General features: G+C 42.0%; 1 protein-coding gene across 1 annotated transcript in view; it reads left to right on the forward strand.

Annotated features, from left to right (window-relative positions):
• The first annotated feature begins 8,446 nt into the window (after window positions 1-8,446).
• The window catches only part of tecta (tectorin alpha), a 28,209-nt gene continuing 16,928 nt past the window's right edge, over window positions 8,447-19,727 (forward strand). The window contains exons 1-11 of the mRNA XM_085471313.1: window positions 8,447-8,510; window positions 8,598-8,737; window positions 8,837-9,124; window positions 10,749-10,886; window positions 10,996-11,161; window positions 11,271-11,683; window positions 11,806-12,376; window positions 12,472-13,082; window positions 14,883-15,453; window positions 17,602-18,230; window positions 18,823-19,480. Coding sequence (XP_085327439.1) covers window positions 8,447-8,510; window positions 8,598-8,737; window positions 8,837-9,124; window positions 10,749-10,886; window positions 10,996-11,161; window positions 11,271-11,683; window positions 11,806-12,376; window positions 12,472-13,082; window positions 14,883-15,453; window positions 17,602-18,230; window positions 18,823-19,480 — 4,249 coding nt within the window. The remainder of the gene's footprint in view (window positions 8,511-8,597; window positions 8,738-8,836; window positions 9,125-10,748; window positions 10,887-10,995; window positions 11,162-11,270; window positions 11,684-11,805; window positions 12,377-12,471; window positions 13,083-14,882; window positions 15,454-17,601; window positions 18,231-18,822; window positions 19,481-19,727) is intronic.

The raw sequence follows: 19,727 nt of genomic DNA on the forward strand, positions 1-19,727 counted from the left end.
GCTAATTGCAGTGTTATTTTTTTCATAATAATTCTGCAGTAATAGTCAATACCTATAGTGTGTGGGGGGATTTTTTGTGTTTAGTTTTTTGTTTTTATCTAATTCGGGACATTAAATGACCCCACACAACTGTTCATTATCCAGTTCATATGGACACTATAGCAAACATACACAAATCAACTGTAGGAAACATTTCTAGCATGTAAAAATACCACAATGAGGTTATGAATGAGTTCATCTGTCACTTTAAGACCCATACAGGGAGACCTCAGTTGATTGGTGGATTCAAACCTTCTTGCTGTGGGTCGATGTGACAGATTTTCTTTTTTTGTTTCGTCATTTATTTGACAATTAAGTCTGTTTTTCCCAGAATGTCCCCATTTTATTTGGCTTTTTTTGTATTTAAATATACTTTATTTTTTTTAAATGTAGAACATGTCTTTATGAAGTTATCAGTTTTTCATTAGGAATTTGACTTTTGGGAGCAACTGGCCTTTTTTTAAATTATTATTATTATTATTATTATTATTAATTTTATCATGTTTTCCTGTCTAGTGAGTTTAGTTTTTTCTTCTTTAATTTGCCCCTTTTTATATTTTTTGTCATAAATTTGCCCGTTTTGATTTTGAATACTGCTATTTTTTTCTCATGAACTTGTTGTGGTGTTTTTTTTTGTCATATGTTTGCAAACCTGCACAGCCACTTTATTCTTTTCACTTTCAGTGTCCCAAAACGTTGTGATCTGTTACATCTGGACAGCAGACAAATTGTTTGGGTAAGTCTTCTTGTGATGTGTGCTAGCTGTGTGAGCTAATGCTCAAGTCTGTCTTTTAATACCCACTGCCATTTAACTGTCGCTGGTTAGACTAATTGATGAGCCTATATTGCTATTCATTATCTCAAAAGGTAAAAATGGACTTGTCATTCCAACTGTTGCAAAAAGCTACTGGTTAGTATAAAAACTGTCAGATATTCAGATTAGTTTAATAATATGAACCGGCCTCTTTACATGTTGACATTTCACCGTCCTGATTGAAAGACAAGGGATGGAGTGGGCACACTGCTCGTGTTACGAGCTAAAGGGACACGAGATCAGCGTGCACAGCTCTGTTTCTTAATGCTTGGCCCTGGAGAAGATCGGAGGAATCCTGCAGACCTTCTCTTTATCGCTGGAGTGTTTCAGTCGAGCTGCAAAAAGTCCATTCCATACGTGTCAGGCGGTGTTGTGTTTCTGGGGCATTCCCTCTTAATTTCCTCCTCGTCTTTTTCCAACACCATGGCACTAATCCTGTGTAGGATATCTCTGCCAACCATCACTACCCACTCCTCAGCACATTGTCAGCATGAAGAACAACTTGTCAATGGCTGGGATCCAAGGAGGCATTTTGGTCCTGTAGTTAGAAAGCTGTATTTTCTTTTTATTCCCTTCAAGATTATTTTTTTCTTATACTTTTTTTGTCTGCATTTCTCAACTCATTGTCTGTACTGACCTTTGGCAGCCATGTTTATTACCACATTTCTTGGTGTCTTAAGATCTTCATAGGGTCACAACTTCAAATGTCTTGAAAATAATTACACGGCAATACCTCACATGAACATAATTAGGGATGAATCCCAGCAACTTCGGTTGTCCCAATAACATTTCCAGTGTCACCCTAAGGTTAGTATCTCCACGACAACATCATGCTTTGAGCTGCCTTCGTCAAGCCACGGGGTAATTGCTTATAAGAGAAAAGTCTTGATATTAACAGGATAGACTGCAATTATATTTAGTTTATTTAGCTTAATTTTTACAAGTATTCATCCTACTGAATGAATGGAAACCCTTGGCTTTTAGGTAGTTACCTAACAATTGACTGGCTTCTAGCCATACGCTATGAAAGATGGTTGTTTGGTTAGTGTATTTCTGCTATTTCAAACCATTTTCATACACGAGAGATGGAAGGATTTGTCTGAGAAACCATGGGATACTGCATGCTAACATCATAAGTTAGCATACTTTCAATCACATGGTAAAGTATACCCTGCAGAACAAGCAAGCAAGCAACTGGACATCGTATGCAGGATGTCCAGTTGAGGCTCCTAGTGTCGCCTCACTGCTCCATCGTCAGCATGTATGTGGGCGTTTAGGATCCATGGGGTGTTTTGTTCTGTTCTGTCCTGCTTGAGGAACTTAAAACGGCTTACATCAAAAATTGACTCTATACGTTTAGAGACACTCAGTAGCGATCCTGATGCACAATTGTTACAACATCAACATTGTTATTAAAACCTTGTCACGTGAACCGCTGCTTTCAACGCTATTCTTCTCATAATATAGCATAACATACACCCTCCACCCCCACATGCACTTATAAATGTAAAAATATTTAAATATTTATGGCCTTTTAAAATTTTTGTTATCTCTATTTTTTTTATCTTGGTAATTTTAAAACTTCTATTACCTTAGGCTAAGTGAATTGTTTAATCTCGTCAAACAAATTTTATTGTAATGGGAATCAACCAATCAACCCATTGGATATTGAATTCCTGGATAGAATTGAACAGGGATACTGTAAACCAATACAAAGCAATAGTTAGCAAGTTTTCAATCAGTGTTGCATGAACAAATGTCATCTGCAATTTAACTTTGCAGATGCACCATCCTGAGAATATGAACGTACTTGAAGTTGGAAGATTGTTGCAGTGCATCCATCCCACAAAGCACTTTGTTGTGTAAACAGGACCTGGCTGTGCAGTTGGTACTCTGATCTACCCTTGATCTGCCCCATTGCATTATGAAGTGGGGCTAAGGGCAGGAAGGCTAAACAGGGCCTATTGTTTGGTAGGATGAAGGAGTCATTGGGGTAAGAAGGTTTGGGTTACTGGAAGGAGGTCCACCATTGTGAATGGAAAGAAGGGAGAGGAGGGCAGGGCAGAGCCAACTGCTGGGCATAAGGGGTTGAATTAAAGTGGTCCGCACCAAGGATTAGGTGACTGCTAAACAGAGCTCAGTGGGTATCCAGTCCAGGACCTTTTTATGTGAAGGTCAGGCTTGATGGATTCTCCAAAAACTTGTGATGCTAGATACTTTGACCTGTTCCCACACAATGCCCTCCTGATGATAGAAACCTTTGACCTACCTTATGTCTCATAACCAACTTTAAGCAAGAAAAAAAATTATTTTATGCATGTTGGGGATCCTTAGTTGAATTTCTAACCTGGTACTGGGGAACTCTCCAAGAGATTTGATAGGAGCTGCCAAGTGCTTGTCCGCCAACAAACACTTAAAGGAATAGATTAACAGCCCTTGAGTTTGAACAGTGACCAGTCATTCTCAAAGAGGCATGATTGTTGAGTGTGCTGTTGATGGAAAACTCCAAAATATATGCTGACATGAGTAAAAATAGTTCTTCAGATCCACCCATCTTTCTTTTAAGTAGTTTCAGCCAGTGGCATTTAACCTCTCACCATCTCTCACCGTGGTGGGGGTCTGGGTGGGGGTTTCTCAAAAATTAACTGCACTTTTACTTTGTGTTCATCTCTGATTTCACCACCACTCACAGAGATTTTGCGAAGAAGTTGGTGGTCTTACTATAGCATCCAAGTTACTCACATGCTTCACAGTGTAAAACTGTGAATACAGGTTTTTTGTATTAAGCATGCCTCAGTGTGTCAGTACATTCTCATTTTAATCATTTTCTATGTCTTTAGATTAAGTTAAGATGCATGCTCTCCTTCTCTCTCCCCTCTTGCTTAGTGCTGTTGTCTTTATCTATTGTATCTATCAAATCATTAACTCTCTGCACTCCATCAGCACTAACCTCAATGTTTAACTGCTTCTGCAGCTTTGATTTATTATGTATTAGCTGAGTTGGGATCAACCTGCAGTTTCGTTGTGTTTTTTTTTTTTTTTTTAGTTGATTTGATTTGAGTCGAGCCATTCAGTTAAATTTTATGGCTTAGGTTAAGGTGTTGTTCATCTTTTGGTTGTTTTTTTTCCAGTCTTCACCTCTGTAATTTGTGCTTATTTTCTCCAAATTTTGAGTTAATAACTCAAATTTTCGAGTTAGTGCTGCCAATCAGTAATCTGCGTTAATGACATAATTTCCTTGTTACCCGGAAGCTGAAGCCCTCAGGTACAAATGCTACAGCTAAGCTACCGGTATTACATCCAGTCATGAATGCACAGATCGCTGAGTATTTTCAGCGTGGTTTCAAAAATGATGAAATCCTTGTGTTATTAGCTGAATCACATGGCATTACTATCAGCAAACGTACTTGCGAAAGCACCAATTTGTTGCGATCCGGTTTTGAGTGTGCGTTACTCTGCGCCATATGCTTCCAGGTAACAAGAAAGTGACCTCATTCACATAGATTACTGATTGGCAGACCTAACTCAAAATTTCGAGTTATTAACTTGAAATTTGGAGAAAAGTAACTCAAAATTTCAAGTTATGTTTCTCCAAATTTCAAGTTACATTTCTTGAAATTTCGAGTTAATAAGTTGAAATTTCGAGTTAACAAGTCGAAATTTCGAGTTAACAAGTCGAAATTTTGAGTTAATAAGTCGAAATTTTAAGAAAATAACTTGAAATTTCGAGTTATGGATACTTGTTTTTTTTTGGTTTTTTTAGTGGCGGAAATGGGCTTCCGTACAGACCTGTATGCTCGCAGTTGGCCCAAATATAACATCCTAATGTGCTCTATGACACAGTTGGCCCCTTTAACAACCATAATTACATAGAGGCCGTGTGACACGACCACCCTCGTATACAAAGGAAAAAGAAGCGTTATCTGTTGTGCGATCACAAGAAATCGGGCCATCTAGGTCTTTCCAACTTCTCCATCTACGACATTTCCCAAAACACAAAACCTTGGTCAGGAAGCTCCCTCAGCCCACTAGGTCACCTGTAACTGCCGACTTTTTTTGTCCCTCTTTGTATGACATTCTCTTTCACAGCTCGCTTAAGAGTATGTGACCATTTACACAACAAGACGTGGGAGGTATAAAAGAAGCCTCCGCAGAGAGTCTCAGTGCTGCTTAATGGGAGCCCGGGGCCTGCCCTCAGTCCTGGAGCCTTTCACACATCTTGCTCCCTGCCTCTCCAGTTACTTCCACTGTCCTCCGGCAACAAAGACCCAACTGACTGCCCTCTCCTTCCCAGACCCTATCAGCGTGGATCCACCTGAGATTTCCCCTCAGTATCTCTCCAGCATCTATGGAAATGAAGTGTCTTGTATAACCCTGTAAATGAGGCTGTACCTAATTAAAAAAGGGGACTACACAGAGTACCCAAAGTGACTGATGTTAATTCTGTAATTCTAGCTACCGCCGAGCTAAAGAGCTAGGTCTCAGACTGTGTGTGTGCTTCTGGTTTTGGTCCATAAACGCCCCCAGAGTGAGACTGTACTCCTTTGGTGAGTCTGTGTGCTCCGGTGCTCTGAGATTTAACTGTACTGAGTGAACTCTGGTAAGGCTCTAACCACGACCGAGTCCTGATCCAAAGACGACCTTCTTTTACACTTTCAGCACAAAAAACAGTCAAAACGAGAGAAACATTTTAAACTGCTGCTTCAGGTGGTGAAGGACACATTATCATTCAACCCCCTTCCAAAAACCCCCCATAAAAGCCACAGTGTTTCCCACCAAATCGTCCACCACAGACACATTTTATCATCAATTGGCACTTTGCTGCTGTTGATGACCGATCCTGCCCAAAGAGGCTTGCATTCATCCCATGAGAGCCTCTCTTTGTACACAACATTCCTCTTCTGTGGTATTTAAAACATGTCTCCAGACAGTAATTCTCTTTTGTTTTTCCACCTCTGACTTCCCCTCTCACCTTCTTGCTCTTCTTACTCTGTTTCCAGTTTCTCCCTCTCTCTCCCGGATTCCTCCGCTGTCCCTCCTCTCAAGTCCCCTCTCCTCCGCACCCACCCCCCGTCCCCAAACACTGATCTCAGATTAACGTGAACACTATCCCAGGTAAAGTTTGCACCTGCTTCTTTAGGCAAAGCTCCTTCCACTGATTCTCACTGATTCCCAGTTTAGGCGAGAACAAAAAAACTCTAGCTCGCTGTTGGTTCTGCCGGTAATTCCTGCGGAGCTGGACGCGGACAAGAAGCGCTCTTCCATCAGGACATCCAGCTGCTCTTCATCACTTCGACTGCCTCTCTGTACTCCCTCCATCACTCCCTGGATGGGATACTGCTCTGTGGAGATTGCCACTAGACTAGTAAGGTGCTAGATGTTCATCTCCTGAAGGCAGGTGAGTCCATCATTTTTGTCCTTCACTCTATTTCAGTATTTTCTGAATTTATAACCTGACTGTGGTTATAACAACAAACCTGTACTGTTTTAAATCAGCATGTTTTCATGCTGCAAATACAGACTATACCTGTATGTCACAGGAGTTATGGGGGGGTGAGTGTAAAAAAATAACACTTTCTATCTAAAATTGTTGGGATCATGTGTTTTCTTCTGGTGATGATTCCAGTATTGGATTCACGTTAAAGGGTTGCAAACTTCATGAGTAAAAATGCCTGTTTTCCCCCTTTGTTTTCCCCCCTAAAACAACCTTAAACTCTCAAATGTAAATCTTGATTTTGACATTACTTTATTTTCCACTTTTGGAACTGAGTACAAAAAAGCCCCCAAAAAACTGTGAGTTACATTTTGATCACTGTTTGATCTTGACAATCATATCTATCTAAAAATCTTTATATTAATCCTCATTGAGTGAATTAACTTCTAATGTTTCTTTAATACAACATGATTGGTCTCTTTTTGAGTGTGACCCCAGAGATAAAGAGATAAACACCCTTTAGTGTTGTGTTCGGGCTGTATCTTAATTGCCACCTTAAAAGCCACTAAAAGGACTTAATGCCAGTCAGATAACATGGTGAGTCACAAGAGTGAAAAGAGCAATTGTGGTTAATCTTTCTGTTAACAATGTATGATGAGAGGCTGATGACATTACAGCAGACCTCTCTCAGCAGTGCCCACTAACCTTGGCACACCTGAATGCGATTTAATGTCCGCCTGAGCAGAATTCACACATTAGAGAGATTTGGGAGACGTCTCGAATTGGCCTTGCATTTGTTGTGTATCGGTTAAGTGCAGAAGGTGCTGTGGGGGGGATTCACATAAAGATTCCCAGATCATACTAAGGTCTATTTATTGCATTAAAAATGAAAAATAACAGTTTTCTTAATTTTTGGTCGATAGCGCAGAGATGCTCCACATTTACTTTCGTGCCATGTTGGTCGACTAGCTTTTCATAGCTTTCATTCATTCACGTATAATGAAATAAAACCATATCTTTTCATTTTAAATTATATAGTTTATAAATATTTGTATAAATGCTTCAATAAATGCGCCTATATATGTCAAAACTGCTAGCCTGCAGCTACAGCGAACACTGTTTTACAAACTGAACTACCCAATGAAATATGCAAACTTTTAAACTATTTACTAGTGCCCAAACCAAGTTACTTGGAGTGGTATTAACCTCGTTTATCCATGAAGTCATTTAAATCCTATGTTTAAAACAAAACAGACACATCATTGTTATCAGTAAATTACCAAACGGCTTACAGGGATTAGATTGTTCTTTGTTAGGTGGTCATTAGAAAGTAACTATCTCTTGTAGCTTGCAGGCAGCTAATTGGTAAAAAGTTTTTAATGAAGCATGAAAGCTGTGCAGTTGTACCGAACGCTGGCTGGAAAAACCAAAGTCTATTGAAGCCCGTGATATCTAGAGGGAACCAATTTTAGCTGTACCACTATCTAATTGATTGCTGACTATAGAGTCAGTACCTTCTTTTTGGAGTTTCATTCTAGTTTATTTAACAATTAAGATTAAATGCTATACGATGACTGTAGACTGCCAACTTGGCTGTACATCTGATTTTGCCAACGGGAAACTTGCCAAACCAGGCCCCTAAGGGCTACTCCAAGGACCTTAGCAATTCAAACCTGCTCACTTAAAGCCATTAGTGCCCCAGCGTTTATGCTCCTCTCCCTTCAGCCAACAAGACATGGATAGGTCCCAAACAGAAGTGGTAATGAGGTCCTAAGCAGCCTCGCGGCTTCAGACAGAGAGACTCTGGAGCAGAGCCGGCCGGTCCTGTCAGCTGCCGGGAACTCAGGCACAGAGAGGCCTGTGGTCCACTGTTGAGGCTCACATGGGACTTTAAGGCAAATGTGATCCTGACACATTGTTCTGGTATGCATAATAGGGCCTTTTCAGGGCTCCTCATGGGAGCCCTGGGAGCCTGATTTTAAAGAAGTAACGTGACGTTGGTTCGTTGGTTCTACCTCTTCACTTCTTTTGTCTCACAGCCTTGCTTATGGGAAGTTGTCCTATGACTCATGCCTTCCTGCGTTTCCATTAGCTTTAAGGAAAATGCAGCACAGATTAAGTAACACCACTTTAAATTGTGTCTCTGCTTTTTTGACAGAATGGTCAGGCCAGGCTGTCCAGTCATTCTGCTCCATATCTTCAGCATCTTTGCACACACAAGAGGTATAAGACATGCAAATATTGAGCTAGCATACCATTCTCTTCCTCAACTCTTACAATTTGATGAGCTCTTGTACATTATTTTTCAAGGTAACACTCAGGATACGCTGTATCCGTATGGACCTGGCCATAGGGATCTAGAGACTCCAAAGATGGACGATGGAAGTTCTCCTGAAATTACTTTACTCATCCCCTTTATTTTCTTCAATATCCCTTACCGCTCTATCTATGTAAGCCCTGAATTCCACAGTCCTTCAATCAATATCTTTAAAGCTAACTAATGCTGGACCATGAAACTGAAATAAAAATCCTCTTCTTTCCTCTCACAGGTCAACAACAATGGTGTAATCTCCTTCAACGTGCAGGTTAGCCAATTCACACCAGAGGCTTTTCCCCTGAGTGACAGCAGGTCATTTATTGCTCCACTCTGGGCAGATGTGCACAATGGCATCCGCGGAGACGTGTACTACCGGGAGACCACCGAGCCAGAAATTCTCGAAAGGGCAACACAAGATGTCCGGAAGTATTTCAAAAACATGCCCACCTTCACTGCCACATGGGTCTTTATTTCAACATGGCACCAAGTCACTTTCTATGGAGGAAGCCAGACAACTCCGGTAAAGTTTTAACTCTGGCATAGTTTGAATTCTGGTCATTCACTTCCACCAGTATGTGGATAGGAACTGGCTGATCAAAAGGGGAAAATATGCCCCACGTGCATCTGCTTCATCTTCATCTGCTGTATTTCTCATGTGTACACAGACTTTGGTACTGTATATAAATGTGTGAGCCTCAATAATTGCCACCTGGTTGCCATATATGATTCAAACACACTCATTATAAGAACTAACATGCCATTCAGACATAATGCTATACACGTGTGTTTGAGGATATTTTATGGTCCCTATGCAATTTTCTTTACCATCCCAAAGAAAATGAGGAAGATAAAATAATGTAAATACGTTAGGTTAAGGACCTGTCCAGGGTGTACCCTGCCTCTCGCCCTACGACAGCTGGGATAGGCTCCAGCGCCCCCCGCGACCCTGAAAAGGATAAGCGGAAGCGAATGGATGGATGGACGTTAGGTTAAGTGTTATTTGTAGCTATATTGTATTTTTTTGTTAGATGCATGTAGTTTACCCAGCTTAGCTTGCTATATTTTACTTTAGACTTCTCAAATCTAGCCAACATCTGTTTCTGGACAAGTAAACAGTTATTTTGCAATTTAAATGTAATTAATGTGTTTTGGGTGGTTTAGCTGCAGAGTGAATTACTAATTCGAAAGCTTACAATTCATCCCCAGCTCACCAAACATGTCTGTAGGATCCATAGCAACGGCCATGAAGTGGCAGACCACGTAAAGTTACAGAGCAGTGTCACAAACTGTGTAACAATCGCCAACGCTCTGATGACTCAGTGAATGCAGAGCTTCAAATCGCCATTAACATCAGCACAAAAACTGTTACTGGGAACTTCATTCAGTGGATGAGCAGCTCCTGTTTGTGTGTTGGTGGTCCACTACTTTAGTCCATATAGTATATGTGCAAAAGGGGCTCATGCAGTAAAACCTGCACCACTCAATAATGTTTTTAACCAGCTAAAACTGCCTTTTTCTATCACATGAATAGGTTTTTGTATAGATAACACATTAATACAAATTGAATTATGAGGCAGGAGCAAAAGTTAAACAAAACCTTTTCAGGTATATTTATTAATAGTTTATCAGTTTAACTACAAAGCAACTCACTACATTGTTCTATTTGTGTGGCAGAAAGCTATCCACGATTAACCCACCAAGTTGAAAATCTACTCGTTTTTGGCAGTTAGTGGGTATTTATTTCAGACCCGGTGTGTGCCTGTGTGTATGTGAAACAAAAAGACTGCTGTGTGTATGAATGGTTGAAAGTAGCTTGTTGTGTCAAGCTATGTTAATGGTTAGTAAGGTTAGATAAGTGCCATATGAGAGATCACTTTTTAGAGAAACACATAAGAAAATATCCAGGAAGTTTTCAACTGTTTCAGTTTGTAACAAGGTGGGCAATTCTCATCACTGTACAGAGCAACATAATTTTAAAATGACGCTAAATCAGGAACAGGTTTTTTGTATTTAAGTTTCCTGTCTATTTTGTGGGTGTTAATTACATGAAAAAAAAAAGATTTTCATCCATTATACATTTGTTTAGTGTATATTCACTTTTCTTCTTTCTTAAAATCTTTTTAATCCATTTGTTTGATTTAAAGGTGAACACGTTCCAAACTGTACTCATCTCAGATGGCGTGGCATTCTTCAGTATGTTCAACTACGCCGAAATCACATGGAGCACAGGAACAGCCAGTGGTGGAGATCCATTAACAGGATTGGGCGGTACAACAGCTCAGGTATTCTCACTGTGCCTCCTAATTTCATAAGGACAATAAGGCTTTTCGTATACAGAAATTATCCTCTGGACATTCAATCTGATATGCCTCACAACTCTCCCCTTTTTAGTCAGGTTTTAATGGTGGAGATATTGGCCATTTCTTCAACCTGCCGGGATCGCGGTCAAATGATGTAGTGAACATTGAACAAACAACTAATGTAAATATTCCTGGGCGCTGGTTCTTCCGTGTAGACACTGAGCTGATTAATCCTGCCAATGGCTGCAGCTACAATGGCAAGTCAAACATCAAACACTGATAATGTGCATGCAGGTTGACTCTTTGCAAAGAATTCTTCACTAAAATTAGTCCATGAAATGCTACTTTGTTCTACATCCTTTCCAGGCCGTTACTACAGACGGGGAGAGATCTTTTGGCTGTCTGACAGATGCTCACAGCGGTGTCGCTGCCTCGACATCGATAATGAGGTGCAGTGTCAAGAGGCTCCGTGTGGGCAGCTTGAAACCTGTGAGCAGCTGGAAGGAGCCTTTTACTGCCAGCCCACTCGCACCAGCACTTGCGTGGTATTCGGAGACCCCCACTATCACACCTTCGATGGCTTCCTCTATCACTTCCAGGGGACCTGCTCCTACCTGCTGGCTCGGCCCTGCTGGGAGGTAGCAGGGCTGCCCTTCTTCAGTGTGGAGGCCAAAAACGAGAACCGTGGAGCTGCCTCTGTTTCCTGGCTTAGAGACGTCACAGTGGAGGTGTATGGTCACCGAGTTACGCTGCCAAAAGGAAGTTTTGGAACAGTCCAGGTGAGAATCTATGGATACAGAAGATAAGCACATAGCTGCGTTCCTCCTGGATACACTGTCTAGATATTGGTTAATGATTTCTACCTGTTCCCTTACCAAAACATCCTTTTTTCTCTCTTTAGGTGGATGGCTTGGTGAAGACTTTACCAGTCCAACTCCAGCTTGGTGCTGTCAGGGTGTACCAATCTGGGGTTGCCATTGCTTTAGAAACTGATTTTGGACTCTTGGTAACTTACGATGGCCAACATTACGCATCCATCTCCCTACCCAGCTCCTACTTCAACAACACTTGTGGCCTTTGCGGCAACTATAATGATGACCCTGCCGATGATCCCGTACTACCTGATGGCACTGTGGCAGAAAGTGTAGTGGAGCTGGGAGGCAGCTGGAGGGCAGAGGACACAGACTGGAGGTGTACAGATGGATGTGCACAGAACTGCAGCATGTGTGACCCTCTTGCAGAAGCTTTCTACTTTCGGTCTGACTACTGTGGGTTAATTAACAAAACTGATGGACCATTCAGGGACTGCAGAGCTGTTGTGGATCCTACAGCCTTTGTGTACAGCTGCGTTTATGATATGTGCAGCAACAAGGATAACATCACTAGTCTATGCCAGGCCATCCAGGCCTATGCACTGGCTTGTCAGGCCCTTGGTGTCACAATACGACCTTGGAGATCTCGCACCTTCTGTGGTGAGATTCAGTTTGCTTAATGCTAAATTTGACATGAAAGCACTTATCTACCATATGAAATCAGAATTAATTTCTTCTCCGTTATTGTTTCTTAGCTTGGTCTTGTCCAGACTTCAGCCAGTATCAAGTGTGCACAAGCGCCTGTCCAGCTTCCTGCTCAGACCTCACCGCTCCCTTGTACTGTGCTCATCCTTGCACTGAGGGCTGCCAGTGTGACCCAGGCTATGTTCTCAGTGGCAGCCGCTGTGTACAGCGTGAAGACTGTGGCTGTGAGCATAATGGCCTTTATTACCCCCTTAATACGACTTTCTGGGTAGGTCCCAGCGGTGAAGAAGGAGAATGTACCCTCCGGTGTACCTGTGGGCCTGCTGGGGAAGTTTCTTGTTTCAATGATTCCTGTAAGGAGGGTGAGGTGTGTAAGGCAGAGGTTGGCCTGCTGGGTTGCTACCCTCGAAGAGAAGGGGTTTGCTCAGTCACCCAAAACTCAGTGACATCCTCCTTCGATGGCACCTTCCTGTCGTTCCCAGATGACAGCTCTTATTACTTACTGAAGCTGTGCGCTCCAGTGCCAGCCAACGGCTCGATGGTGGAGGTGAAGCTAGGCCGGCGGTTGGTCAACAAAGGGCCTGCTTGGAAAAGACCTGTGGTAGTTACGCTAGCTAACGTGGAGGCACAGATGGGAGGGTTGGATTTTGATACAGTCAAGGTTAGTATTTCTTCATAAAAAGTAAAAATCTTGTGGGGGTTTTTTTTGGGATCTGGGAAAATAGCGAGTGGAGACTTCTGCACTGCCGCAAGTATATGAACAGATTCGCTTTTATTGAAACTGAAAACGCTGGAATTGTGATTTAGGTAGAGGTCTAAGCTGAAAAAACTAATTCAAACCCAAGCATAAGCAGTAGCAATAGAAATAAACAGCAAAAATAAATGCATTAATTATTTTTATCAGCCAGCAATGGTCATCCGGTAAACAAATGAACACAACCACAGTGGGACTACAAGCCAGTCAAGCCTACATCTACTATGAGTCCCATATCTGGAAAAATAGGAAGAGTAGCAACAGAAAGAGGGTCCTGGAATAAAATCTGTACCAAATCAAAAATGGGGATCACAAAGAATGCCATTTTCTTACCAGATTGGCCAGGTCCAGTGCTCCAGTTGCCAGCAGAGTGGCGGTGGAAACTGTGCTACTGTTGGCCAAAGACAAAGGAAAAAGATTTGTGGATATAATGAAGGAGGATATATATGCATGAGGTTGTTTTGACAGATTAATAGCTAGAGATGAGGTGAGATGGCAGCAGATAATCCACTACAAAGACCCCTAAAAGGAGCAGCCAAAAGAGGAAGAAGAATAAGTCGTAGTGTTAACAAATGGGTTGTTAAAAGAGGTTGTATGTGGCTAACAGTTAAAGCTGTTTGGAAAATGAATAAGTTCTCTGAAGTGCTTGGGAAATGATTGCATTAGCAATGTAAACTGTTAGCTAACACTATGAATGAACAAATTAATTGCTAAAATGGCTATCTGCAAATTAAAAAAACAACGTACCAATATTTTAACTAAAGGAATGCTAGCTAGCTAGCTAGCTAAAATGAACTGGAAGTTGTTAGGTAAAAGAAATAGATAAAAGGCCTCCAATATCTTCTGAACGACTGAGAAAACTTTGTTTTAGCATATTATATTAATGCTTACATAAAATTGTTGAAGAATTCTTTAAATAACAGAAACAGAAAAAAGACCCTCTTACTATCTGTGCACAGAGGTTTTCTGGAAATTCTGATCCAGGGAGCTGATTGGTCACCAGACAGTGAATTCATATCTTCTGATTTTCTTTTCTCTAATCTCAAACATAATCTGCCCCCAAGCGGGTTATGTCTTCAACTTTAGTCACAAAATCTTGCTTCATAATACACATCTCTGCTGTCTGTGTTGCTCAAAAATGTTAGCTTATTAGCCTATTAAAGGTTTTCTAAACATGGAAAAATGTATCTAACTTTAGCATCTGTTGACACAATAGTTATATATTATAGCCACATTAATAAACAAGAGAGCAGCTCTCTTTCTTTGGAGGTGTAATCGTTGGACGCTATGAAACTGGAGAAATTTAATAAAGTCAAACAGCCAGAAGCAAAGAACACAACTATGTTTGCAGTCCACAATCTCTCTCCAGTCATTAGAGAGCCTCATTAAAAGAAAAAAAATGTTTGTGCTGAACAAGGCTGATGTTAAGACTTAAAAATGATCTCAGCATATCATCATTTTTGTTTGCTTTTAATCACCTGTAATAGGCTTGAGATTTGTTTGAGGCAATATGAGAGTGTGACCATAAAAGCATGTCTCAGACATTATAAGTCTGAAAACTGCCATCTGGTTTTGGCATTAATTAAACTAACTAGTTCACATAAATGCACTTTGGAACATGAACGGTTTTTTAATGAAGGCCTTCTTGAGTCCAATGAAAATGAGGCTTGGAACCAGCTGAATATATTTCACTTTTTTATTTTGCAGGTGAATGGTGAACTAGTGTTGCTCCCATACGTCCATCCAATGGAGACAATGATGATATACAGAGCGCCGGGCAATGCAACAGTGGTGGAGTCCCGCGGTCTGCTTCGTGTCCACTACACACATCAAGGATTCCTCAATATCTCCCTTTCAACCCTCTTCTACAATGTTACATGTGGTCTTTGTGGTGTTTTCAATAGCAATGCAACCGATGACCTTCGCCTACCCAATGGACGCCAGGCAGAGTCAATCGAACAGTTCACAGACGGCTGGCGCTCCATTGCTGATGATCTTACCTGCAATGGCGACTGCGACGACCTGTATCGCATGTGCACAGACTTACGTCTTTATCAGAGCCCTTGGATGTGCGGCAATATCAACGACCCCGGGAATAGTTCCTTTCTTGCGTGTCACGCAGTGGTTAACCCCTCGCCATTCTTCAGGAACTGTTTGTATAACATGTGCGTGAGGGAAGGGAACCGCTCAGCCCTGTGTTCTTCGCTGCAGGCTTACGCCACCGCCTGTCAGGATGCTCAAGTAGGACTTGCTTCATGGAGGAGCACCACCAACTGTCGTGAGTAACCGTTTTGGCTATTACATCTATATAAAAGATGGACCATTACGTCAACCATTGGCTAGTGAGGGCCTGTTGTCAGGTCTCAAACTGAGCATTTTCCCTGGCGAGCTTGTTGTTTTGAAAGGCCATGTTACAAACAGCGGGAAATGACTGTAAAATCAAGGCATCCCCTAAACTATACACTGCATCATCTTCCATTTTTAGGCTAACAGGGACCATAAACTTAGTCCAGATGACTTCATAGCAGCAGCTGAGGCCATAAACATATATAAAAGTGATTACTTAAAGCACAAATGAAGGGCACTGAACGAAATTTTTCTATAGATTTTCACACAGCTGGATTTCTTGTTGAAATCAGAGCAGTCACCTCTTGCTGGTCATTAGAAAGATCAGCAAGTTGTCGATTATCAAACTCTTCTCTGTAGATCCAAAACAGAGATGCATAGACGGACTAAATCTAATAATTAAGTAAGTAAAGTTTATTTATAAAGCCTTTTCACAGACAAGCATTCAAAAGATGTAATCAAAATAAATAAACACTGGGATGAAGCATCGTAAAATATAATCGAAAAGCAATAGCAATACAAAATCAAGTTAAGATCGCTTTTTAAAGAAGTCCACAGAGTCAGCTCATTGCAGTTGGGCTGGGAGACTGTTCCAAAGTCTTGGTGTCACAGATTGCAAGGTCTTTAATCTTTCATTAGGAAAAAACAAGAAATTCTGAGCCTGTGATCAAAGACTGTGAGCAGCAGTGTCTATAGTAAAAATTTGGTATAAATAACCTGCAGTGTGTCCAGACTATTTACCCCCAAACACATATAAATGAATTCTAAAGTCTTCTAGGACTTTGCCAAAACTCTGCAAGAAATATACATTACTAGCTAGTGGCTAAGCTATTGTTCTGTTTATCCATATTGGATAAGGAGGGGGGATCTGAAGAATATCTCAGCTGCCATTGGACATGGAGCAGGGTACACCCTGGACAGGTCACCAGTCCTTCGCAGGACTGAGAGAGAGAGACAGCTATGCACACTTACTTTGAAACCTAGGGCCAATTTACAATCACCAATTAACCCAATGTGCATGTGTTTGTGAGACACAGCCTGAGTCCCTGGAGAGAAACCATACAGGTACTCTCCAGGGTAAATTCCACACGGAAAAGCTCCAAGCTGGATTAGAAACCAGGACCCTTTTTTGCTGTGAAACGACAGTGCTAACTACTGCACCACTGTTCCACCCCTTTGTTTGTTTAAAAAACGAATTTAAAAAGTTAAATTCATATTTTTTTAAAACAACAAAGGCTGATCATGACTTTTAAAAGGTAGAAAAAAAGAGAAAAAGGCTAAAAACCAAAAATAAACACAGTAAAAACATAGTCTTGCTGATGCAACAATGTATAATGTGTCTTGAAAACACATTTAACCCTCCTGTTTATTGTAAGTTATTATTGAGTTTTACCACCAGCACTGTTGAAAACTTTGTTCCAGTAGCAATAATAACAATGCGACTGGGTATTTTCATATATTTTGCATGAGAATTATAAAAGTGGATTGTCCCAAGAGGAAAAACTTCCTTATAACAGGAAGAAACCTCCAGCAGAACCAGACTCGGAGAGGGGCGGCAATCTGCCATAACTGGTTGGGGTGAGGGATGGGAGGCAGGATAAAATATACGCTGTGGAAGAGAGCCAGAGATTATTAATAACTAATGATTAAATGCAGAGTGGTGTATAAACACAAAGAGAGCGAAATGAAGTGTGTGAAGATGAAAAACACTCAGTGCATCATGGGAAGCGTCCATGAGCCGCGGTCTACTGCAGTATAACTAAGGAAGGGTTGAGGGTCACCTGATTCCGTTTTCTTTAAAAAAAATCCCAACAATAACTTAACCTAATATTTAACTATTTAATTTCATCTGTAGCAATGGTCTCTAGATTCTTTCTATCATCTCACTTGTTTGGAGCTGTTGTTTTATCTTGTCAGAAGGAAAGTAAAACTGGAACCAGTTACAGTGATTTTGTATTGTGACTGTGATACACAGTGTATTTTGTACTACACATACAGAGGATAACATAAAAACACATGTAAGATATTTGACTGAACATTGGCTTAAGTCTTGCTCTCCCTGACCTTCACTCTTCTTCAGCTCTTCCCTGTCCAGAGAACAGTCACTTTGATGAGTGCACCAGCGCCTGCCCTTTGACCTGTGCCAACTTGGACGACCCCGAAGAGCCGTGCCCCCTGCCTTGTCAGGAGGGGTGTCAGTGCGAAGACGGCTTCGCGCTGCGGGATGGCCTGTGCGTGGCGCGCAGAGATTGTGGCTGCATCTACCACAGGCGTCAGCTGGCCACCAACCAGACTTTCTGGACAGACTGGGAGTGCCAGGAGCGCTGCTACTGCAATGGCTCTGACAACACCGTATACTGTCAGCTCGCGCCGTGTCACCCTGAGGAGTACTGCCAGGAGAATGACGGCCTGTATTTCTGCCAGCCGCGCTCTGAGGCCCTGTGTGTGGCAGCTGGCTATGGACATTTTTTGCCATTTGGCGGAGTGCCGTTCGAGCTGCAGAGCTCTTGCACTCTCAGGATGGTCACCACCAGATGTGGGAGGGGGAACACGGCGCACGTACCCATCACCAGAACTTTTCCTCCATTTAAACTGGCGGTTCGTAACGAGGACAGAGACACGAGCCAAGCAATTTGGGTGAGGGGTTTTGTGCTGGAAGTTTATGAGTATGAAATTGAAGCATCTCGAAGCTACAGAAACACTGTCACGGTAAGCATTAGGTTGATATATGAGAATGTCTGTGCAATGAGGTAATCTTCAACAGATTTTATTTTCTTTGCATGCCCTGTGAAGGTCGAAGTTATTGCATTTGTGAGGACATGTTGTTTCTAATCAAGCCGATAGAATAACCAGGCAGAGGGTGAATTCCTCTTTGATTGGCTTAAGGTGGATCTAATTTCAATGGGCATCTTTTATCGGCCTGGATTTGGCTCAGACGAAACCTCGACCCTGAGCGACATTTGGACCAGGTTCACAAAGCGACTAAAAGATCTGAGGAGCAACATAAATGACACATCCACCCACACACTCGCTCACACACCCTTCTTTCTTTAATTTTCTCCGTTTCGCTCTCGCTCTGACAATTATACTGAGAGGAATTCACAGAAACTCTTTCAGTCAGTCTTAATAGTAGCTGTTCACCACCTGGGCTTCCCCACATACTTGGAAAATATACAAGTCAGTTAGATTAGAGACTTGAACTTCTGTTTCTAGAAGTTGCTCCTGTAGGAATGATTTTATGTTAGTTAGGATTTTATATTAAATCTTTAACCAGTTTTACATGATTTCTCTCTTCACTCAGGTGAATAAGGAGCGACTGTACCTTCCCCTGAAGCTGGGCCCAGGAAAGGTCAATATCTTCACCTTTGGCATGCACCTCATTTTGGAGACAGACTTTGGCCTGAAGGTGGCCTTTGACTGGAACACTCTCCTGCTCTTGACTTTACCCCGCGACCTCTACAACTCCACCTGTGGCCTTTGCCAGGGCGTGCCTCTGTCCCCACCCACCCTTTCCACTACCGACTGGGGCATGGCCTGGGCGGAGAGGGACACCTTCTGCCAGGTGGGCTGCGGTGACTCCTGCCCGCGCTGTGGCCTCGGAGAGAAAAGCTCCCAAAACGACACCCCTCTCATGGTGGCTGATGCCAACATGAACGCTGGGAGCGACGATGAAGCAAATGGAGTCAGCACTGGCATACGTTTCCACATCGGTGACGGGCTCTATGTGTTTGTGGAGCCCGAGGCAGTGAGGCTGTGTGGGTTACTTGTTGATCGGTCAGGCGTGTTTGCACGGTGTCACAGCAAGGTGGCGCCAGCGTTCTTTTATCAAAGCTGCCTCCAGGACACCTGCTTGGATCAGGGAGCTCAGGATACAATCTGTAACTGGCTGCAGATCTATGCCAGCACCTGTCAGACCCAAGGGGTGCATGTCACCGACTGGAGGAGCGACACACCGTGTGGTGAGGAGATGTTTTTGTAGAGTTTTTCCCATTGTGTTATCACAAGATGTATTCTCCTTCTTAAAGTCACAGGCACCGTTTTAAGTTTCAGGTTTGTGTGCACCATTACTGGAGAGAATTTATAATTAAAATTAAGGCCAGTTTAAATGAATAATATTTACACGGACGTAGCTAGAAACCAGTGCCCTATGAGCAGCACTTGGAGACAGTGGGGATAAAAAATGACGTCTAACAGGAAGAAATCTCC

Source organism: Copadichromis virginalis, linkage group LG10, assembly GCF_057382275.1.
Source record: "Copadichromis virginalis isolate Kocher_CV1m ecotype Utaka linkage group LG10, C_Virginalis_male_GT1.1, whole genome shotgun sequence".
Taxonomy (NCBI): Eukaryota; Metazoa; Chordata; class Actinopteri; order Cichliformes; family Cichlidae; genus Copadichromis; species Copadichromis virginalis.